At 35.7% G+C, this 24,645-nt stretch overlaps 2 protein-coding genes and 1 pseudogene across 2 annotated transcripts; 2 read left to right on the plus strand and 1 right to left on the minus strand.

The window, feature by feature from the left end:
* The first annotated feature begins 5,579 nt into the window (after nt 1-5,579).
* Nucleotides 5,580-8,415, plus strand: LOC117613057 (probable carboxylesterase 15). The gene is made up of 2 exons (XM_034341697.1): nt 5,580-6,298; nt 8,024-8,415. The coding sequence occupies exons 1-2, from the start codon at nt 5,625-5,627 to the stop codon at nt 8,328-8,330; spliced, it is 981 nt and encodes a 326-aa protein (XP_034197588.1). The 5' UTR covers nt 5,580-5,624; the 3' UTR covers nt 8,331-8,415.
* Nucleotides 8,416-10,185: 1,770 nt separating this feature from the next.
* Nucleotides 10,186-13,316, minus strand: LOC117613055 (annotated as a pseudogene).
* Nucleotides 13,317-21,694: 8,378 nt separating this feature from the next.
* Nucleotides 21,695-23,249, plus strand: LOC117613054 (ankyrin repeat-containing protein NPR4-like). Its single transcript, XM_034341696.1, has 2 exons — nt 21,695-22,198; nt 22,617-23,249. The coding sequence occupies exons 1-2, from the start codon at nt 21,695-21,697 to the stop codon at nt 23,247-23,249; spliced, it is 1,137 nt and encodes a 378-aa protein (XP_034197587.1).
* The last annotated feature ends 1,396 nt before the right edge of the window (nt 23,250-24,645 follow it).

Here is a 24,645-nt window from a genome sequence, read left to right on the forward strand (position 1 = left end):
TTTAAACACAAAACAAGCCCCTCCTCTTTATGCTGGTAGAAATGAACAAACTTATGTTGGCTTTGATATGGCAGGCTTAATGTTCCTTTATTCTTTAAGAATTTTAAGAGCTTTGTCAACTTCTATTCCTTGTTCCCATTTACTCCTTTCTCTAATGTTTTTCCATTAGATTACTTACCCCATTCATGGGAAAGCAAATAATTTCCCATTCCCAAATCCATTTTCCCATGAACCAAATGCAACCTAAGGGTCTAAACTTATGGCTTCCCTTTAGTTATAGTCAATCTCAAGACTTTTCAATAGATTAGAAGTAGTAGACGGTGATTGAAGTTAAAATAAAAGGAAGAAAAATATTGTAATTCATATGATTATGTGAAAGAGAGGTCAAGTGGCTCTTGTTGGCCCAATGGGGTGGATGTTGCATGGCTCGAGGCATTATTGGATAGGCTTTAGGGTAGGTCGTGAATTTCTATGACTCAATGCATTTGCCGGGAGACTTGGATAGAAGTCAATGATCATATTTGGAATCTGACAAAACAAGAATGTGACAAAATAGAACAATGATAAGATACGCATGGATTTGAATAAAGTGTTTTGTTTTTTTCTTTAAAAAAGTTTAAGATCCTCAGTATTATTACTGATCACCAAGAAGGCAATTGATCCTTAAATTGGAACCAACCAATAATTGATAGAATCTAGCTTCTAGAGGAGGAGGCCTTAGGTATGAACAACACCACCACCACCATACTATGTTATACCAAAAACTTGCCATTAGGAAAAAAAACTTTGGGTATTGCTGGTATTGTGGTGTAGCATATTATCATATAGTTGTTAGGTTTATCTCTTCTAGCACGGTTTGAACTTTCAACCGATCTTCTAGCATGGTTCGAATTTTCAACCGATCTTCTGGCATTGAGAAGAGAAATACCACTAGATTAAGAGTTAAATGGCACTTTACACTTCTCGGTAAGTCCTGTGCTCTCTCTTGACCTTTTCTCTTTACTTTCATCCCCTACTTGTACAACAGAGAGTTGTAAGATGGAGCAGTAAACATCATTTTCTTCTCCCATTTTCTATTTTAATCATTGCTTGTGTTGGCATGTGGTGGCTGACCTTCCAAGCAAAAGAAGAAAAAAAATGTGGTCGACCCATAGATAATTTTGGCAATAAGTATTATGATGGAAACAATACAACAAATGCAGGACCGCTCTCCTGCGAATTTGAGGTACGGAGTTCGACTTTTAACAATGGCAACCTTACAACAATCACTATCACGCCAGCTTCCACCAACTTGGATTGTGGAGGGCACTCTCAACTCTAAGCTGGATTTTGGATCTTTTGCCTAGGGTTATTTGAAGCATGCACACACAGTACTCATGTTGTGCACATTAGTGCCTATGTAAAGGAGTTGACAGTGACACCCATAAGGACAAGGGCGGAACCAAAAAATTTCCCCCGGTATACGTGTCTGGCTTCTATCGTGAGAGATGTTGGAGTAGGATCGGCTAATTATTGTTGAGTGAGGTGATTAAGGTATCATAATCATTAACGTTGTAGTCCCTGTACTGTTGTAAACACATCATTTTGGTCTCTGTCCTTCAAATTCGATTAATGTCATTCTCATCTTCTTATATATCCTGCACATCAATGTCATCCTTAACGTCAATTCCATTCATTTCTCCGTCCAAATTGAGGGCAATATCATCGAAACACACCAACTCATGATGGAAATATTGTCAAAATACCACACACCTCCCCTTCTCTTTCTCTCTCATTGATCTCCCTGAGGTGGTGGGGCTATGTGTGGGTTGGCTGGGGTGCACTGTGGTTGGGATGGGGTTGATTGATGGGTTGTTTAGGGGTTGAGTCGCATGGGAAGGGGTGGGGTGAGGGCGCGGATGGGGGTGGGTGGGGAGAGAGAGAGAGAGAGAGAGGTGGTTGATGGTGGTGGCTTGATGGGCTAGGTAGGGTGGCTGTGATTAGGGGGCTGCTGGTTTTTATTTTTCTTCCAAGTTTTTTTTTTCTTAATTGAATATTTCAAAATTAATTGACAGAAGTTAGAAATTTGACAATATTACCTTTAATTATTAAAAAAAAAAAAAAATTTGGACGCATTTGACACTACATAACATTGATGTGTGAGACAAGGACGAGGATGACATTGATTGAATTTAAAAAATGATGCGTTCGGAAGAATACATAGCCTATTCGTGATAGATAAAAAAAACACCTTAAATGAAAGTCACATAAAAGAATAATATAACCATAAAATTGTAAGTCGATAGTGAGAGTGATTATGAGAGTTGTCTATCCGAGCCAAGTGTGAATGCTCAACCATGACTTAAACGAGCAACTACACTTGTGTCTAGACCTGAAAATGGCTGAGGTCGAGCTTCTCCTAGTGCTTCGGCTTTGATTCTGACTAATCTATGGCCACCACCACCATCACCACCATCACCACCGTCAACACCACCACCACCACCATCATCATCATCATCATCATCATCACATGCCACACCATGATGTGCACATACATGCAATAATTTCCAATTATATATCACTTATTTTGCCATCACAAATGGTTTAACCTGCAATTGTTTTAGCAACTTGCATGGCTTGCGGTCAAGGCAATGCGTAATATTTTTTTACTTGTTGAGGGAAGACCAAACCCTATTTGACATTAGTAAATGGTTTCATTTGATTATAACATTAGTTCACGTGGGCTGTGGCAATAGTGATTTGCAATTTTAAATTTGGCTTAAATTAACTTTTACGTTAAAGCTCAGGGTCCCTCTATTTTGGTTAATTTGGATTTTCCTATAAAGTATTGGTATCTCTTGGTGTCTATTATGTCGATGAAGGCTGAAGAGTACTATACTTGTTTTATTCATGATAGGGTGAAATCTCACCAAATCTTACACTGGAATATATAATAGATTTGTAGTGTATATTGTTAGTGGGAGTCGGGACTATATGTCGACTGAGGGTGATTTGAAGTTTAAAATGTTTTATTTGGTTCAATTTTAATCTATATTCAAGTAGATAAAAACTTTCATATTTTCATATGAGGTTCACATTCAACCGGATAATTCAAAGAGAGTCATAACGCCATACTCGTGGCTTTTGGGTTGGGGGAGAGGGAAGAGAGGGGAGGTCGGTAGGGAGCAGGGCCGGAGCTAGCATGGGACCAGTGTGGTCCCAGGCCCCCACTCCATCTTTATCTCTTTTATTTGTATATTATATTAAATTAGTTTTAGGATATTTACCCTAAAATAAACTATAGAAAAGTAGATATAGATTCAAATTCCTATTGAGAAGTTGGATTTAATCCTTATATTTGGTGACTTCGATCCAAGTTCTTTGACTTTTGTGCCACATAAAATTGCATTCCTTTTTAAATATTTTATGATGTAATCTTTTTATTATTTTATTTTTAAAATCATTTTTTGTTCCAATGTTGCCCATTATGACTTGGGTTGGGTAATAGTCATTTATGTCATATTGCCTATTGCCTATTGCATATTGCATAGGTATATATATATATATATATATATATATATATATATATATATTTTGACAATGTGTAATAGTATTTTATGTACCTTTTCTTTTTTATAGGTAACATACAATTTTGTCTATTTTTGTATCTGACTTATATGTCGTCTTCTAATTTATGTTCCTAACTTATAGGTCACGATTTATCACTAAGTATTTTTCGTTGTTAGTAATAACACTATTTACCTGTGTGTTAGTTACATAATTTAACGTGAGTGCTTGTCTGATCGATTGATATGATATGTGGGTCTTTACTTTTTATTGATTAAATTGTATTTTATCATTATATTAGGAATATTATCAAGGAAATAATACAAAATTTAAATTCTGGAATTCAATTACAAGGAAATAATGCATTAAATTTAGATTTTCAATGTGTTTTCCTTATTTACCTCAAAGAGTAAAATCGACATAACAAAAAAAGTAATAAATGTCAAAGGATCTACATCTAAAACAAAAAACGCGAGGACTGAACCCAATGATAGCTAATTGTTTTGGACCTAGATCTAAAAAGCCCAATAAAATAATATATAAGGTTCTTTTTGTCTACAAATAAACCATAAAATTTATTGATCTCCCTTAAATCTTCTAGGTTAGTTAATGATATTTGCAATATAAACTCCTAAAGTTTTAACCTTTTTTCTCCTCCTCTTTTGTTTAAAGCTTTGTGAATTTTTTATTTTCCTCGATTTTTTTCATGTAATTGGGTACCTTAATATTGTGTGAGAGTTTAGTATGCTATTGCCCCTCTCAATAGGAAAGGTCCCTTTATAAATAAATAAATAAATAAAAAAGTGTAGATGATGAAATTAATATTTAACCAAATTAAAATATGAAATGCATGATAATTAATTTATGAAGAGAAGACAAGTTTTATAAAAGGCTCCCTCTAATACGAAATCCTGGCTCTGTCACTAGCAGGGAGGGAGGCCATTTTCCTTACGATTTTCTCAGAGAGCATATATGGTTTTTGGTCTGAATTGAACTAGCATTACTTGACATTTAATATGAGATTTTTGTATCACAAATCCAATCCAAAGATTAAGCATTATGTATTTTTAGGGTTTTGGTTTCATGCAATGAAATGGAAACAACATTTATGTCCATTCCATTGTTTTTCACATATTTAGTAGGCAAATTGCTAATAGAATGAGGATCTCCAAACCATTAATCTTATGTTACAATTCACTTTAGCCTAAAGATCCGAACTCCAAATCCTAGATTCCGTTTTTAGGACTTCAAGTCCTAACTTAACTTTGAACTTGAAACGCGTTGAACGGTCAGACTTTAAATTCCAAATTGAGCATCCAAAAAGGTTTAAAAGTGGATCTTGAATTCGAGACCTAAACCTAAACCTTGGTCCCCCATGAACCAAACCCCTTTTCCAAATTTGATTCCAAACTTATTCCTATTTTGCAAACCAAAACAATAATAGAATGAATTTCCTTTCTCAATATAATTGCATTCCACATACATCCATCAACCACTTGTGGCCTGAGTTTTCAAAACGAAAGCGCTAGGATACAATAACAGAGGATCCATATCCAATTCCCCTAGATGCCATTTCATCAAGTGAGGACTAATGCCAGTGAACAAAAAAAAAGATGAAAAAAGGTGAACAACTAGCTAGCCGACCCTTGGAATGGTCAAAATTCTTCCTTTCTTTAATGAGATTTGTAAGGTAATTGATAGGTGATGAGATTATAGATAACAATATATTTTGATAAGTTTTCCAAAGATTCAGCAAGTACAACTGGTAATTTTCAACCGTCCAAACAAACATTACCACAGCCATCAAGCTCATCTATATATGGTCCATATTCAAAACAATAAGATAAACCAATGGCCATGCATGCATATGCCACCACTTACAAAAATGTCCCCATTTATTAATTTACATTATCACCCCCCTAATTTCACTCTATCCCCACCACCACCCTTCAATATCTCAGACGTTGGTCCTCTCTAGTCTATATATACATACCCCCCAACCAAGAACCTTCCCACTTCAGTTCACCCTCCATTTCTCCAACCAGACCAGACCATCTTCCACACACAAAATTACCAAAATGGGCTCCCTCCCTTACATAGTAGAAGACTGCATGGGCGTCCTCCAAGTCTTTAGCGATGGTACGATCAACCGTTGCTCTTTGATGGACATGGACTTCAACATTCCTGTCGTTGATGACAACTCTGTGGCCTTCAAAGACGTCACTTTCGACAAAAGACACAACCTCTCCCTCCGTTTGTACAAACCCAAATCGGCAAACCGCAATTCCAAGCTCCCCGTGGTGTTCTACTTTCATGGCGGTGGTTTTTGTGTCGGCTCATGTGTGTGGCCAAACTTCTACAACTGCTGCCTCCGCCTGTCCGCGGTGCTCCACGCTCTAGTGGTTGCCCCGGACTACAGGCTTGCGCCGGAGCACAAGCTCCCGGCCCCAATTGATGATGCGGTGAGTGCGGTGGAGTGGCTGCAAAGGGAGGCTTTGATGAGTAAAAGTGGCGATTGTGATGCATGGATGGGTGGTACCGCTGACTTTGACCGGGTTTTCATTGTGGGCGACTCTTCTGGCGGGAATATGGCCCACCACCTGGCGGTTCGGCTCGGGGCTGGGTCAGTCAAGGTGGCCCCGGTTCGGGTACGTGGGTATGTGCTACTAGCGCCATTTTTTGGTGGGGTGGAGAGGACAAGGTCAGAGGAGGGGCCTTGTGAGGCACTGTTGAGTTTGGACATACTCGACAGGTAATTCAAAACTTTTTTTTTTTGTTTTGTTTCGAGTCTTTGTCCCTTTCTTAGTTTCCTCAACGGTACACATTCAATCTAGATTACATATTCAAACAAAATAGAGTTAATCATTTTATTAATTATTGAATTTAGATTCGATTTGTATTTGAGTCCCTCAATTTTCAAAATTGTTCTTGTGGTCCTTCAACATCAGTTTCGTTAGGACAAATGGTCATGCCGTTTATTTTGTTAAATGCAAAGGCAAAATGATATTTTTATATTAAATTGATTAAAATATGAATACAAAAATTAAAAAACTAAAAAATTAAAATTAAACTCTCTCTCTCCCCTTCTATCCCGTTTCTACTCCCCAAAAACTGTATTATTATTTTTTTAATTTGATTTTTTTTTTATTGTTATTTTAAAGGTATGATTTTTTATTCATTTTTTTGGTTTTAATATAAAAATACCATTTTGCCCCTGTATTTAACAGAAAAAGTTAACAAAATTGACAGTAGGATCATTTGTCCTAACGAAAGTGAAGTTAAAGGACCACACGAAGGATTTTGAAAATTGAGGGACTCAAATGCAAATTGGGTTTAAGTTCAAGAACTAATAAAACGATTAACCCAACAAAATATATTCATTTTAATGGTTCCTTTTTGAAAACCTAAATTTAAAAGATAATAAGAAAACATTTTCTTCTACACAAATTTTAATGTGTTAGGCTAAGAATTTTCCCGTTTTCGGCAATTTGTATTATGAAAGAAAAATACGTAGCTACTTACGCGTCGGCACTGTCTTTTATTCACTTTCATTTTTATCCATAAGGATCCAAAAATAATCCTTCTAAAAAGCAACAAACTTATTAGCGGGTAACAAAGAAATGATAATCTCACGGAGTAAAATTTGACTAAAACCAAAACCATCCAAATTAAGGTTTCTGATATGAGGCCATTCAATCAAATTTGACTAGGGACATGTATTGTCTGGGTTCTTTTTTTTTTTTTTTTTTTTTTTTTTTTGCGAAAGTATTGTCTAGGTTCTTTGTCAATGAAATTTAAAAATGTTCCATCATCTTGACCAAAAAAAAAAAAAAGATGTTACACATGCGGATTGCATTTTTGTCCTCTAGCAAGGCCAAGACTAGAAGTCTAGACTAGCTTTTATGGTCTAAATAGAATATGCACCTCCAAATCCCTCTAAAGTTGATGATGTGAAATTCATTTATCTCCTTTTACGTGTGAGTGTGATCTTGACACCATTTAATATTGGAGGTGTCTTATCTCAAAATAATAAATCAAAGCATGGGCAATTTCAAAATAATAATTATAATCTCAATGACCTGTCACTAATTAATCATTATTAATACTTAAGATAGTGCTTAATCCAGTCTAAGCATGACCTACCCAACCCGAAATGATTAAGATATAAAGCTAGATAGCCCTTGATATATCTGATAAGGTAAGCGAGTAAGCCTAATTGTCATGTAAGTAGTGCTCTTAATCCAATATGAGTATGACTTAAGATAGTGCCATGTCCATTATCAACTCCTCTTAACCAATCATTATTTGACGGTTCCAATATTGTACACGTATTTGACCCTGAATACATAGAAATCTATCATGAGATATGACATCCAAGAAAAGAAATTATTAGTTTGATCGAAACAATTGTCGTTCGTGAAATTTAAACTCATAATTTCATCGCTAACTCCTTTTCTTTAACTTAATTGCCATACAGATTCTGGAGACTCTCAATGCCAGCAGGAGAAACCAGAGACCACCCACTGGTGAACCCATTTGGACCAAACAGCCCAAACCTAGAGAAAGTGGCCCTTGATCCGATCTTGGTTTTTGTGGGTGGCAATGAAATTTTGAAAGATAGGGTGGAGAGCTACTCGAGAAAGCTGAAAGAGTTGGGGAAGAAAATTGAGTATGTGGAACTTGAGGGACAACAACATGGGTTTTTAACGGCTGATCCATACTCAGAAGTCTCAAATGAAGCTTTGCAATTTATTAAAAGATTTATGATTGAAAACTCCAACTAAATTAAGCATCATCATGCATGTAATGTTTGTTCAGTTTCTAGAACTTTGATCTAATTATTTATTCTAAGTGTTTGAGGTTGTTGTATGTTGATTTGTACACAAGAGTTTTTAGATCTATATAGCTAGTAGCATGCTTTCTTGTGAATCTGAGCAAGTTTTATATATATAATTAAAATTAAAAACAAAATTAGATAATGAGTCCTACTTGTAATGAACATAACTACCAATTTTATATTTTCTTAATTTTAGTATTTATGTAAAGGATTCACTACTGTAGTGATTTGGAGTATTTACTCCATCAGGCAAGATCTTGGGTTCAAATCATAGTATTCGTGTTGTGTGTTTGAGTTTAATATCCAACTTGATAGTTTGCACCTGAAGTGATTAATAGTATTTACCTCTATAATAGATATTTTAGATTCAATTCCTCATTTTCTTAATATCGCTTGTAAAAAAAATAAATAAATAAATAAAAAACCAACACGATGTTTTAGAGGGTTAAAATTGGTATTAATTGACACAAACTCATCACATGGATGTATGATTAATTAGCAATTAGTATTGAATAAGAATAACTTAATTTGGAAGAATTTTATATTATCATGTAGTGCTAATTTCTTCATTTTATTTATTTATTTTCACAATGCGATATTCTAAATTATAGGAAAGAGATTTGAATTTATGTGTAAGAAAACGTGCACAATTACACCCCATTATCTCTATTTCCACTAAGTTTATTACATATTTTTAATTGGTTCTAAATTCACTTATTAGGGCAATATTAAAAAGAAAAGGGAAATATAAAGTAAGATATCCATTATTTTAATAATAGTAGTAAACGTCCATATCGATAACTTTTAGACTAACCTCAAACTCGAGTCAAACTTTGCATATGAGATTTAATTGTCGTATTATGAGGATCCTTTTGAGAGGATTTTGTGGGTCCACAATCATCAATCCATGCCCTTGTTTTGGATTAGATTTTGGATATTATATTCATCTTTCAATCTAAATTCTGCCTTATCTTGTAACTATATGATCCAACTAACAAGATCATGGGTCCGTTATGTTTATGATTTTATATATATCATTATTCCAACTTTATATTTTTAAAGATAAACGTGTTCTTACGTGTTCATATGAAAAGCCGATCATTTCTCTGGATAGGATATAAATGGCCAAAAAGTTTGGCTGGTTCTCGACCAAGTCTAGCTGGGTTTTTAGAGAGAGAGCAAAATGGCATAGCTCAAGGGTTTCATTATAGTACCAACTCTTGAAAATACCATGACTCGTTGATTGGTCATTTGTCATTTAGTATTGTTTTAAGGGTTTGATACACCGAGTATAATTGCCTCTTTCTTCGAAAGTAAGAATTCCTATTTTCTTACGAATCACAGTTTGACGTGTGTGTATAGATTTTTTAATTTGTGTTTTTAATAAATTATTTTTGCATATATATTAAGCCATTATTTACAGGAAGTAAGAATACCTCTTTTCCGGGAAAGAGGAAAGCAGTGTCCTTAATACATCGTCTGTTTAGTCTAATACACTTTGATTGATCATTTGTCAGTGTTTGTATACGTACTTAGTAAGTGTTCATACCATAGAAAAAACGTATATTCTGAAGAGAGATTGTATTGTGTAAGTGTACTCATTAATATTCTCAACGCACTCAGAATTGTCGCTTCAATATGACACGATAATGTTGAAGCATTCAATTTAAAATCAATTTACAATGAATGTGAGGCGTCTAATAGAGTTATATTGTCTATTCAGATATACTGAACTGAGTGACTGCATGCCAATCACTAATCAAAACTGCTTTTTTCTTTTTCTCTATTCGTGTAACCATATACACTTACCTGTTTTTTTTTTTTTTCCTTGTATATACACTTATCTGTTTGGTTTGGCATTCGAGACAAAACAGACAAACTTCTATCCAGCATTTACATGATCTTCAACGAATGGAGTATGAATGAGCAGATGGCAGCAGATTTTCTTTTCATACGGGTTCTGAAACTCCCGGAATCCCAAACACATTCCAAGCTTGAACCGTCTCATCCGCGGCTGCAGTGGCCACAGTGCATCCATCTGGGGTCTGAAAACATAAACAGCAGCAATTATAAACAATTAGAATGTGTAAATGTAACTACCATATGAAGTTGCCATGAAAATTTATTCCAAATGAAAACCAATCCATGAAATCAAATACACAAACAGAATTGAATTTGCCAAAGTGCAATTTAAAGTCCAAATTAGTCCTGAGTCATGAAGAGAACTCTGGAGGTATGGCCAGTGAGCTCTGTCGTCCTCACCATTGACGGTACTTCCAAAGGATAAGCTCATTCTTGCTAAAACCATGACAACTAAGCAATTCACGCTCATAACTGTTCCACAAAAAACCACACACCTGCGAGCCAGTTCAACCTCGCTCAAGCACAAGCCTGTTTGTGTGTTCCAGAACTTAATGCACAGGTCAAGTTCACCACCAGAGGCCAACAAATTCTCTTGAAATGGACTTGACTGCTGCAGTGTGGTCTTCAAGCCTTTGAAGCCACTCTCTTGGTGAACTGGAGGAGGCTGTTGACCTGTCCCATATGAAGAGAACATGATCGTTTCCTCCACTAGCTAAATGCTGGTCTGAGGGTGACCATTTTAATCCACAGACGTCCTCAGCCCCGTGACCCTTGTAGGTTCCAACAATGTGGGATCTCACTCTTACATCATTGTTGATAATTCTACCATCCATTCCTCCTGTAGTAAGAATGTGTTTGTTCCAGGCCAGTGAACCTACTCTTCCATGGTGACCACCTCTCAACGTTCCTTTCTGCAGTAACAAAATCAGCAGTTGATTAGTATTAGAACCAAGGTTTCATTTTATAAGGAAAGCAACCAACAATTATAAGCAACAATAATGTTCTTACCAATCTAACAGAATCCCATAACTGGACCCAGGAATTGTTCAAGCCAACGGCAATATGCTTCCCATCAAGAGCCCAGCTGATGCCTGTAATGGGACCATCTTCGTCATCAATTGTGACGAGTTCTACGATGGAACGGTCAGAAGGATTCCATAGGTACACTGAGTTTCCAAGAGCAATTGCAATAATGTTGCTGCTGCTCCAGTCTAGTAAATTCAAGTAGAAATTATCTACAATACCAGGAGCGTCCAATGTTCTCTCTGGATCCTGCAAAATCAAATTGAAAGAATTAAAACAGCCACACAGAAAAGTCAATATGATCATCATTACAGTCACAATCCTAAGAAAAATTAGATTCCCTTATACGATGATCACTACACACTACATATTATCATCATTTCAGGCACTAAACAGGCAGATTTACATTCCCTTAAATCTAGCATTACCTATACCTTAGGAAAGAAGGAAGTTGAGGTTACACCCCAAAACCAATTGGCAATGGCGAAGTAGCCCAACTCCTTATAAGCCCTTGCAAGGTTTTCTAACTTTCCAATGTGAGACACGGTCACCTTCACATTCTCACAAGGAATTCAAGTGTCCACAATCCAAATTCAAGTATGATGATATTAGTGCAATTATACCTTAGGAATCCTTCGACAGGGCTTGGTAGATTTGGCCTTATGAAGAGGGGGTGAAAGCAATCTCCTTGGAATGGCTTCAACTGGGGTTGGCGGTTTGTTCTTGAATGTGAAGATCCGTGCTCGGTTCATGTTGAAGGTCTCAGTCAGTAGCATCTGATATGTAGGGCTTGCAGCCCATGGGTTCTCGATTCCTTTTCTCCTTCCTGTGACCATGTAATGCGCGTAATCAAGGTCCAGTGCAGCCCGATTGGGTATAAACCTATCCAACTGTAAATAACAAACATATTTTATTAGTCATAAGCAAACCAAAAACCAGACACGTTAATAAACCTCTGTTTGGTTTCAAAGAAAATGACGGAAAAGTGAATCTCTCAGACCTATTTTATCCTTAAACAGACCATATTGGTTTTTTAACTCCTACATTGGATTGGACAACTAGCTTAACTGAATAAGTTTGAAAACAAAAAATCGTGTTCACATAAACTAAGGCACAAGAAATGAACTGTTGAACAACTATTGCAGATGATCTAAGGCACAAGAAGAATGCCATTTAAATATTAGCATCATTTCATAATTGAATGGAAACCTATCCATTTACAGCACTGCTACTTATACAATTTCAATCAATCTAGAAAGGCAGAGGAGAGTTAAATATCAGCAACATAAAAAACCCAACATGCAAAGTTTCTTGCGTAAAATACTATCCCTGTCTTATGAAGTTACTTTTCATATGTCCCAAAAAGCGTAGTTCCACACAAAAATTCAGGAAGTGTTGAATGGGTAAAGTTTCTTGCACACACTACTTTTATTAAATGGGTAAAGGTTTATTTGTCAATTCACAGTTTCATCTCTGCAGATTATCAATGTCTCTCTAAAGGCCAGAAATTTAGTACAAAAAAATCTCAGGTTGAATGAGAATAAGGATCTCCCCTTGATGCTATGAACTTTGGTATCATAATTAGCATTTGGTTTTTGTGCAAAGCAGCAGACCCAGCGAAATAATAAATGAAATTGCAGCTCTGTTGACTCAATTATCAACCCAAAGCTCTAAAATCTTACAAATAAAAACCCTAAAATTGCAAATTGACAGATAACCCAAAAACACAAGGAAAATTGAAATTCAAAACAAGTCAAAAGAACCCAGAAAAGATTCAATTACATTCTCCCAATTAGGCTTTCTCAGAAAGAATTTGTTATCCATGAGGGTTCCTGAAGATGTTGCTCGACGAACTCGAACTCATTTTTCCCTGTATCTCACTGTGTGTGAAAACGACGAAGCTAAGGCGCCAAATTGAAGAAAACAAAACAGAGATTGGCTTTTCATTTCAACTACCGACTTGTATTTAAATTCGCATCGATTGATCGGGTTTCACCAAAAACCCGCGTACGGACCCCAGCTGGCGACAGCCCCTTAAACAAAAATTATTTACGTTCCAACTTTCCCCTTGCATTTTATTTTTAACATGGCTGATTTTGTCATTTGCACACGTCTTTTTAAATGAAATCATCAAATTTTGGACCAACAGTCAACGAAAAAGAGTTTTGTGAAAACCTCAAAGGCTTTTGTGAAAATAATTTGAAATCTCATAGAGTGTTTGTGTAATTTCAAAAATCTCATAAGATTTTGTAAAAAAATCAAAAACTTGAGGGGTATTAGTATAACTAACAATATATATATATTTTTCACATGTTTTTTTTTTTTTTTTCCAATTTATGTCCCATATGATAAATTACATACATGTAAACATTGTAATACGAAATTGTTTTGATTTTTCTGTATTTATCTATCTATATAAAGGTAGAAGGTTGAAACATTCAAAACCCCATATATTCTACTGGGTGAATAAAGAAGATATTTTAATAAATAAACATAAATTGGTAAGATAAAAATATGCTTAAATTAAATTAAGTAAAAAATATATATAAAAAATGTTTTAGAGAGACCTCAAAAGTATTATGTATTTTAGATAATATGTGATTTATCAGTATGGTACTTGAATTACTGTGCATAGTAATACAAATATTTTTTGTGCAAATTTTAATTTATCTTTTATAAACTGTTAAAAAAGTTTAATAACCCAAAAACTTTTAGTTCCTTGGAACAAAAATAAATAAATAAATAATAATAATAATTAATTAATTCCACCAAAAAATATATTTTCAAAATTCACATGCAATACATGTTACAACCACTTGTTTTTTAAAAAAATTTCAAAAAAACAAAAGGGACATGGAAAGAGGGAGGACTGTAGGGGAAGATGGATTCAGAGAGGGAGGAGTTAATCCAAATCTATTTTGTTTGGGTTTTTTGTCGTCGTCGCTCTTCTTGAAATTGCCAAAACTAAATTCAGATGAAATAAAACCCAAACAAAATAGAAAACTCAGAACGGGTTGACAAGTTTACCTGAGAACGTGGTCTGCGGCAACTGCGCATGAAGGTTCACTAGAAGTTTCGAGATTGGTTGTGTGGGTTCGTGTTAGGACTCAAGATCCCACATTGGAAAAATAGCATATCATGGAATGGTTTCAAACTTCTTGGGCACCTTTCCCTTATAAGTCAGTTTTTAGGAGCATGTTCTACTCATGGGTTCTTCTTAACAGTTGGTATTAGAGCCTAGTTTCACCACGCAACTGGGCAATTCCATAGAAGGGGCGACCTATAGGCTGGATTAAGATGATATCGAGTCATTGAATACTGGTAGTTGAGTGAAGCAACCTCACTGGAACGAAAGGGCAACCAACGAGCACCCTTCCCTTACAAGCCAGTTTTTATAAGCAAGTTCTACCCATGGGTTCTTTAGAGTTCAACTGCGAAGCTTTCACATTGAGCTTGAGAGCATTAACAAAGCTTGCTTGATCCTCTTTGTTAATAGCTATGAGGTGTGAGAGGAAGCTCAGGTAGCTAGGTTATGGAGTTCAATAAAGTTAGGATTAGGGGTAGAGTTCGAGGGCTTGGAATAAGGGGTAGAGTTTGTGAGTTTTGGTTTTGGATGGCTCTTCATCGTTTTGAGTCAAAATCAATGGGATCAAGAAATTTTTTTAGAGATATGATAGAGATGAAGAGAGAGGGTTTGAAAGTGAGGAGAAGATGGGGAAAGACGGCTTCATCGAGAGGGAACTTAGAAATTTTTGTGTTGGTGTGAAAAATTAGGTTGACTGAGATAGATTGAATGAAATTTGGGAATGCAACATTGTGTACAAGGCCAAACCTAGGCTTGTGCATTAGTAAGATGGGGAGATTTCAGTCAAATATGGGAATGCAACATTAGATAGCTAGAGAAAAGATTCTAAGGTACCTAGACAGAACAAAGGTTTACATGCTGATTTACAAACGCACGAAGAAATTAGAGCTTGTTGGTTATGCTAATGTGAATCTTGGAAAAGCAGAGGATGATTACATCTATACTTCATGTTTTCTTTTCAAGATGACATGAGCAGTTGTTGCTTGGAAGAGTGCTAAACAAATTGGTGTTTTGAGTTCAACTATGTTTTCAGAATACATAACTTTCTATGAAGCCAATACTCATGTAGTGTGGCTTAGGAATTTTATAAAAAACATTAAGGTGGTGGAATAGATTTCAAGATCAGTGCATATATACAATGACAACATTGTGACTGTTTTTCACTGCATGAACAACAAAATGTCGTCTAGACTTTTAGTAGATTGACATAACGTATTTGATAGTGAGGGAGAAGGTGGCAAACAACTAGTCAGGTTTGATCATAACAGAACTCAAGATATGATTGCATATCCATTTACAAAGTTTCTGCCTTCATAAGGTTCTTTGAGACATGTTAAGAGCATGAGATTATTTCCTAGCTTTGATGCTGCAATCTAGTGGGAGTCTTGTTCCCATTTTGATAGTTTTCTAGTTTGTCTAATTTTTTCTGTTTTCTGGATTGAGGGATTTGCATTTAAGGATGTTAATTTGCTTGATAGTTTTGATTATTGAATGATTTCTACCATTTTGATTATTTAGCTATTTAAACTTATTATGCATTTTGTTTATGTATGTGAGTTTATGGTCTTTTTTGAAATACTATTATTTTAATAACATTGCGGATTGACTCTTACTAAGTTGTAAAGGGATATATGTACTGAAAAGTATAAAGATTCACATTATGGGTCAGTACATGTTAAGGTTCACGTTTGTAAGTGGTGCTTCATGTATTTTGAGATTGCATTATGTGATTATAGATTACCTGTTTTTAATAAAGGAGAGCAGTGCTTGTCTATAGTTCATTTTTGTCTAATCTCTTTTCACTGTAGCTTGAAGGGAATGACTTAATTGTTTTAAACTCATGGCCAATAAAGATTATCAAACTTTTGCAATACAAAAGCTTAGTGCTCTAGTGCTTGATCTAATGGGAGAATGTTATATTCCTATTTAGATTGGTGCACTATATACTAAGTTATATGAGGTTTGATAAGTTCTGACCCAAAAAAAAATATATATATATGAGGTTTGATAAGAGTTTAAATTAGATTATACATTGAGTGGCCAATGCCTTGTGAAATAAGGAAAGTTTTGAAGCCAATTAAAGGGGTCCTATTTATTTCCTTTTGTACGTGAACCGTTGTTTGATGGGCTTAGAGTATTAGACAAGTGGGCCATTAGTGATGAGTAGTAGAGAAAATTTGACCTAACCCTATATAAGCTTAAGACCCTGCTCTCATCAGACACATTCTCTGACCTTAATCTCATCATAAAAAAAGAGCTAAAGTAGTTTTTGAGAGAGAGTAGAGCCGTTCATGCCTTTTGCTCGTGTTGCCGCTACTGCAATTGAATGAGTTCTGAGATTGTGTACTCAAAGAAGATGATGCCATATATGTCATCTATATGTATTTCAAGTTGTGTGAAAGATCATGAATATTATAGAAATCTAACACTTATGACCAAGGGAACATGTGATTCCAATAGAGAAGATAGAGGCTACTGCCATCTCACACATTTTGTGTGACACAAAATAAAAATTGTATTATAAAAAGGGTAAACTGCCGAATACCCCATGATCTATATTGACTGTTGAAATGTCCACCCTGAATTATTTTTTCAGCCAATTTAGCCCTCGAATTATTTTAAATGGTCAATTTAGCTCCTGCCGTTAGTTTTCATCCAATTTTCTGTCTAAATGTCACATGTTAGGCACGTGACTCACTGTTCAATTAAAATTTATTTTTTTTGAAGTATTGATAGTTACAAAGGTCGATGCTACCACATCGAGCCCGTTGCTGAAGAAGAAAGTCAATTTATTACTTATGTAGCTTACGCCTTAGACCTTTTTGAAGAGGGTAATGTTCCTAACATGTTTACTTCCATTGTAGGTAATGTGTTTGGGTTCAAGGCCCTGCGCGCTCTACGTCTGGAGGATTTGCGAATCCCTCCTGCTTATGTTAAAACTTTCCAAGGCCCGCCTCATGGGATCCAAGTTGAGAGAGATAAATTGAATTTATTCTTTCAATTGGTTGGTATTTTTGCTTATCCTCGTATGTTTCAAAAATTGAAACTTAGGGAATTTTAAAACTACAAAATTAGAATTTTATAAATAAATTTTTTTTTTTTTTTTTTTAAAAAAAAAAAGGAAAAGGAAGGAGCAGAGCTTGACCGACATTGGGGCTTTTAGAGCTAAGAATCTGACCATTACGAATGGATGGGGCTAGAGGGAGCTTGGCGGAGAGGACTTTCCTAGGATTTGTATCTGGGAATCTGATGGGGAAGCTGGGGATATTACTTGTGATATTATCAATAATGTAGAGGCTTCAAGTTTCTGGCGAGCCCAAGAAGCCTGGCCATACCATTCAAAAGGGCATAAGAACTGCGATTTGATGCTCAATCTTCAACTGGGTATTAGATACTTTTTCTGATTTTCCGATTTTACTAGTCGTGGTGTGATTTTTTGCTTATGGGTTTTCTTTATCAATGGAGGCTGGTGTTTGATGTTGCGGTGTTCTTGGTTTTTAGATACTGTATTGGGAAACATGCTTCTATAGTGAGGGATCTTAAGCCCAGTATAATTTCAATCCCAAAGAGAAGTTCTGGACCAGGTGTCCACATGAAGGATAGAACAAAATGCCGCCCCATTAGAGATTAATGTAATTAAAATAAGCTCTGCTAAACAAGCCATGACTGTTTGCTTCTTCTTCTTTGATTGCAAGTGTTGTTACTAAAAGAATCTGTCACTTCTCACAGCTTACACAAAGACTTCATGAAGTTCTTGTGTCCAACGAATACTGGGTTTGGTTGGAAGTGCAGTGGACAATGGTTCGGGGCTAGGACGAAATTCTTCAGATTGAACTGGCTAATGCTGTTGAATCTGGGTCGGGTGCACAAGGATATCAGAATATGGGTTGCACTTGAATTGGATTCTTGAAAGAAAGTGAGAGCGAGAGAAGAATAAGAAGGGAAAATGAGAGAGAGAGAGAGAGAGAGAGAGAGAGAGAGAGAGAGAGAGAAGAAAGAAAATAAAGGGAGGAAGAAGAAGGAAAAGGAAAAAAGAAGAAAAAAAAAGAGAAAGAGAGAAGAAATTATGATTTTATATTTTCTTTATTATTTCTTGGTTTTGTCCTTGTAAAATGACAAACTTACCCTTATAATTAACAGAAAATTGGATGGAAATCTAAAAACTTGACGGCATGGGCTAAATTGACCATTTAAAATAATTCGAGGGCTAAATTGGCTGAAAAAATAATTTAAGGGGTTCATTTCGACAGTCGATATATTTCAGGGGAGTATTCGACAGTTTACCCATATAAAAACACAAACAAATCAAAGCTTTTTTAATCTTACATTAATATATAATTAAATTCACCAAATCAAAGACTGTCAATTCTTGGTATTTATGCAATGATAGAAGAATATCAAAGAACATTATTCTTCCTGTACAAGATTTTAATGAAAATTGAAGTTTCAGAAGCAAGAAAGGAAAAAATAGACAGCTAGGAAAGCTAAAATTCCAAAGAAACCACCACATCTGATACAACAACTCACAGATCTATGAATGAACGAGATATTACTTTTTCTTTTTTAAAATTGTATAACTGTAAAGCAGAACTATTTCTCTGGCATATATGGATATAACGGTTTGGATCTAAGCTTGGTGGGCGCACGGTCTATTCTGCTGTTTTTCTTGGTTATATTCTTTTTACTTTTCCAGACAAAATAATGAGTAATTAAGAAAAATATGATGTGGCAGATTAATTACATGGCTTGTCGTAGGATTCTATAATTTCTTCCGAGATGACATGTTTTGCGTTATAGAAGCCAGCGAGGTCTAATTCAATGGAAAATGACATTGATGTCTCAGGTTCGAACCCCCATCTCATGATATTTTTGTTGTATGTGTGAGTTTAAACTATTGCTTGTACTAAATTTAAAATAAATTTTTAAAAAAAAATGTAATAGAAGCTCCCCTCTGTATCTAGTACTTAAACGTGATTCATGTGTTGGCTGATCCCTTGAACAGCAAGTTTAATTTATTTGATGCGGTTTTAGTATTTGTTATTGTACTTTTGCTTTATTACTTTTTTCTTTTTAAAATGTTTTAAGTTAGTATACGTGTTATACTTTTCCAGACAAAATAATGAGTAATTAAGAAAAATATGATGTGGCAGATTAATTACATGGCTTTTAGTAGGATTCTATAATTTCTTCCGAGATGACATGTTTTGCGTTATAGAAGCTAGCGAGGTCTAATCCAATGGAAAATGACATTGATGTCTCAGGTTCGAACCCCCATCTCATGATATTTTAGTTGTATGTGTGAGTTTAAACTATTGCTTGTACTAAATTTAAAATAAAATTTTTTTAAAAAATGTAATAGAAACTCCCCTATGTATCTAATACTTACGCCTGAGTCGTAACAAAACGTGATTCACGTATTGGCTGATCCCTTTAACAGCAAGTTTAATTTATTTGATGCGGTTTTAGTACTTGTATTGTACTTTTGCTTTATTACTTTTTTCTTTTTAAAATGTTTCAAGTTAGTATACGTGTTATACTTTTGTTACTTATTAATTAAGCAAGGTATACATGTGATGTGATGCTAAAAAGAGAAAAAGAAGCAAATATATAGACTGGGAGAGGGCGCGGACGGCTATTATCAATTGAGTTGAGTGGAAAAATTTGGTGATGGAGTCGATAGACGAGGTTGAAACAGGAGAAGCACTTAGTCGCTCGAGTGGGCAATATGAATTGGCCATGAACGGCCAGTGGGAAAGCCTAAAACGATTCTACGAGGGTCGTGATGAGTTTGAAGTACTTGGGCAAATGACAACGAAGAACGACACTGTATTTCACGTGGCAGGCTTGGCTGGACGCAAAGACGTGCTTGCATTTTTGATTTCGCTGCTAGAAGAAGACAGGGATGCGTTGATAGTGGAGAACAACCGCGGCAACACCCCGCTTCATGAGGTAGCTGCGTCCGGAAATTTGGACTCAGCAAAGCTGTTGGTGGAGTATCATGGTGCTTTGGTGGAGATTAGAAACCATTTAGGAGAAACCCCACTCTACCGGGCTGCTGCTTTTGGTCACACAGACTTGGTTAAATATTTGGCTACCAAAGTAGGCGACGATATAAATCAGCACTTCCATAGAAATGATAAAGTATCCATTCTTCATATGGCAGTACTTGGCCAACATTTTGGTATCTCTTTCTCCCTATCTTTCTCTCCAAAACCAACTTGACAATATATACACAGAGGTCCGGACGTTATTACCGTGCAGACGCCATGTATTTTATGCTGTCTGTCTCTCTTTATTTATAATGGCATCTGCACAATAATAACGTGTGGATATTCAAATAAATTTTACTTTATTATATATTATGATTAACACGCATCCATGGTTTTCCTTCAATGCAAATTGCAATGCAGAGACTGCTCATTGGTTAGTAAAGAAGTACCCATTACTTGCGAATGGAAAGGAAGAGAATGAACTCACAAGTCTTCAATTGCTAGCCCAAATGCCGTCTGCCTTCAAACCCAAATTTCGCGAAAGCATATGGTTTAAGCTGCACCGTCATATATGTACCATCTACTCTCTCTACTGCTTATACACTACTGGCACTGCTAAAATTAGATATAAAATCAAAAAATTTATCAATGACCATGCTGCCTATTTTTTAATGGCAAAGTCAGAAATTTTCAATAGGGGAAATTAAATTTATTTCTCATGAGATTGGGCTAAATATACGCCGGTTCGGTGCAGAAGTGCTAGGGTTTAGTTAATTAGGATTGCTATACGTACTAAGTTTATTTTATGCAATTAGCCTTTCTAATGATGATGATGATGCTGATTTTTGTGCTCCCCTTATTATCCATTCAGGCCTTTGTAATGATGATAACATTGATCGAGACCCAGCAAATCAAAACGATGACTTGGAGAGCGGATTTAATCATCCTTCCCAATCTACTTTTTCAAACGATGACTTGGGGAGCGGGTCGACAAGTAATTTATTCATAGATATGCATTCTAATATAGTAAATTACAACGTCGTCCGGACGATAATAACGTGTGGACATCCGTATAGGAGAATAATATATAAGAGTTAGAGAATTAAAATAAAAATTTTAAAAACCAAACTAACAGCTAGGTAAAAATAATTAGGCCTTACCCAAGCTTAAGAATGACAATAAATTGCTTAATAAAGGTTCGTTTTCATTATTAATTCCTGTGGTTTCATTTCGTTAATTTGTATTTACTTTTTTTTCTTTCTTTCTTCTCTTCATATTAATTCAATATCTCTCTCATGAATAGGAACGATCAGAAGATGGGTACCAATCTGTATTATTATGGGCGAGGAAATGCGAAATCAAAACGTACTATTGGAACTCACTGAATTGCTCGTCCTGAAGGACTATTCATGGGCGAAAATTGCACCAACCGAAGTAGTCAATTCATTTTCTCTGGTGTCAAAACCAAATATTCCACATAAAAAAGAAGATGCTGAAACCAAATCTACTTATGAGTATATTCCATTGTTTATAGCAACTAGAACTGGAATATCACAAATTGTAGAAAAGATTTTGGAGCTTCATCCTCAAGCAGCTGAGGCGCACGATATCAAGCATGGACAAAACATTTTGCACATGGCCATTAAGTATCGTCGGTTGGCCATCTTTAATATTGTAAAGAAGAGCAAATTCATAACCTCAAGGCTGGCTGACGTGATTGATAACGATGGAAACACCATATTGCACCACGCTGCAGATATGAGCTATTACGCAGATATGAGCTATTACTCTGTGGACGCTGAAGGCACATATCTTCCTGCATTTCAGTTGCAAGAAGAATTGCGTTGGACGGCGGTGAGTGATATATGTAAGCCTTAACCCTAATTTTAATTACCTTTTATTTAAGTCAATTGAAGTTCATCTACTAGGACATGCATGCATGCAATAAAAATACAGATTTTAAATGGTGATTCCTTTATCCTGATGAAAAAGAGCATTGATTTGCAGACCAGTGGTTTCAAATGTTCAAACTCCCCTGACATCGTAGTGTGTGTGTGTGTGAAAACCTCTCTCCCTTCCTACATTTTAGTGACTAATTATTTTGATTTTTTTTCTTCAAAGGTATGAAGTTCTTTTTTGACAAGGGAAACATCTTCTAACATTAATTGCCAAGAGAAATATCACTGTACTGCCTGAGAGCTACTTATATTACGTATGAAACTAGTTATAGTAGTACGAAATGGTAACAATGTTTTTTTCCATTTGTGGGCAGCGTGTGCAAAAGATAATCCCACTTAATTACGCCATGCACCGCAACAAGAAGGGTGTGACAGCGAATGAGCTCTTTACTAGGCAGCATGCAAAGCTTCTTGAGTCAGCAAAAGTATGGATGAAAGAAACTGCTCAGTCAGGCTCGATCGTGGCGGTTTTGGTGGCCACCGTGGCCTATGCAGCAGCGTACACGGTTCCCGGGGGTACTAATCAGAACGGGTTTCCTAATCTCAGGCACTCTCCTTTCTTCAAAGCATTCACCATTTCGAACACTGTCTCGCTTATCTTCTCATTGACTTCTTTGGGCACATTTCTCAATGTCATGAGGTCTCCATTCTCGTACAAAAACTTTCACCATTCTCTTCCCTTCAAGCTGACTTTAGGGTTCCTCCTTCTCTTCTGCTCGCTGCTAGTGTCCATGCTCACCTTCGCTGCTACTATTGTGCTCTTGATTCATCATCAAAAGATATGGTCTATTTCCCTCATTTACGTTGTTGTTGCCATTCTTCCTTTCTCTATGTTTGGGCTCAAGCATAATCGTTTTTATGACGTATTTTTCAAAGGTTTAAAATACATTAAAAAGAAACTTAGGTGCTGTAAGAGGAGGTACGTTAGAATAAGAATGCAGCGGTAGCTCTCAGTTAGAAGGTTCCCTGTTCTTCCTCCTTGTTGGTGTTTTCCCCCCTCCTTTTATGTATTTTCCAGAAGAAGTTAACATCCTTGAAATAAAAGTGTGTATGCCCTATAAGGATTCATGCATGATCCTTATAATTCACATGTTTAATTTATTTGATTGCTTCTTTTAACTTGTTATTCTATTTTTGCTTTATTACTTTTTCTTTTTAAATTTTTATAACTGTGGGCTGGTATACGTGTTACTTTGTTACCAATTGATTAAGCAAGGTATGTGATGCTAAAGAACAAAAAGAAAGAACAAAAAAAGTAAGGTGATATTGGGATTGAGATCAAATATTGCTCAGTACATATAGAATATAGAATATGTCTACTTATCAGTAATGAGAATGGGGAGAAAGAGAATTATTTGAATTCTTTGCTTTTTCTGCGTTTACTTACTTATCAGGAAATAAAAAGTAAGCGGGTTCCATCTCAAAATTGATAATCATTCCCCATATTTCAATTCAACGAATTTTTTTTAGGGACACCCTTTAGGGTATCCTATGAATTTGTTTCCAAAGATCCAAACCATCTATTTTTTAAGTTTACATTTATAGATCATCCTTCCAAAAAATTAGACAAATCGAAAAATGTTTCGACATACAATTGTATCCTACAAAATCAATGAACACGGTGCTTCAAGAAGTATTAAATTTTCAATAACATAGTGGTCAAACGATATCGAATTTAAGTGATTTTTTGTAGAGATATCTTTGAATGATTATCTAAAACATAGACAATTTTTGAATTAGTGAAATACAATGTGAATTGGGCTTTGCAAAGGTGTCCATTAAATAAACTAATTTGAGGGGTCTCTGACAGGACCCGATCCCAATTCCACTTTGGAATCCGAGCCAGATCCGGTGCATGTCCGACACCTGGCGAATGTCGGGCACAAATGACCTTTTTACCCTTCCTGTTACAACTACGATTAAAACCTTTCTTTAGACTCCTGCCGAAAATTCGGCAGAGTCTCCCCTATAAATTGTCTAAACCCAAAAACTTCAACCTGCTAAACAGGCAAATAATTTCACACCAACTGCCAGAATAATTTTAACAACGCAACCAACAGTTCAGGTTTCCCACTAAAACTAGCTATCAGAGCAATTTCTATAAATTTACAAAACCTTAAGTACTTTAAAACCAAATCCTACGTTTCTTGGTGGCGCGGAAGCTAGGAGTGGCCCAGTGGTGGATTCCTGCGCACTTCTACTGCCTGGGGGCGAAAAACAAGTTGAAAGAGTGAGTGGACAAAAAATAATGTTCTTAAAATAATTTAGAAATATAGTAACCCCCGTTGTAAAAATAATTCGATATGTAAATCTAAAATTCGACTGTATTCAAATACAAGGCAT

This window comes from Prunus dulcis, unplaced genomic scaffold (genome assembly GCF_902201215.1).
Source record: "Prunus dulcis unplaced genomic scaffold, ALMONDv2, whole genome shotgun sequence".
Lineage (NCBI taxonomy): Eukaryota > Viridiplantae > Streptophyta > Magnoliopsida > Rosales > Rosaceae > Prunus > Prunus dulcis.

Bases quoted from the DNA above. Each gene is read 5' to 3' on its own strand.
- LOC117613057 (XM_034341697.1), top strand. From the start codon at position 5,625: ATGGGCTCCCTCCCTTACATAGTAGAAGACTGCATGGGCGTCCTCCAA. The intron at 6,299-8,023 runs GTAATTCAAAAC...ATTGCCATACAG, and splicing joins AGTTTGGACATACTCGACAG to ATTCTGGAGACTCTCAATGC.
- LOC117613054 (XM_034341696.1), top strand. From the start codon at position 21,695: ATGCGAAATCAAAACGTACTATTGGAACTCACTGAATTGCTCGTCCTG. The intron at 22,199-22,616 runs GTGAGTGATATA...ATTTGTGGGCAG, and splicing joins AAGAATTGCGTTGGACGGCG to CGTGTGCAAAAGATAATCCC.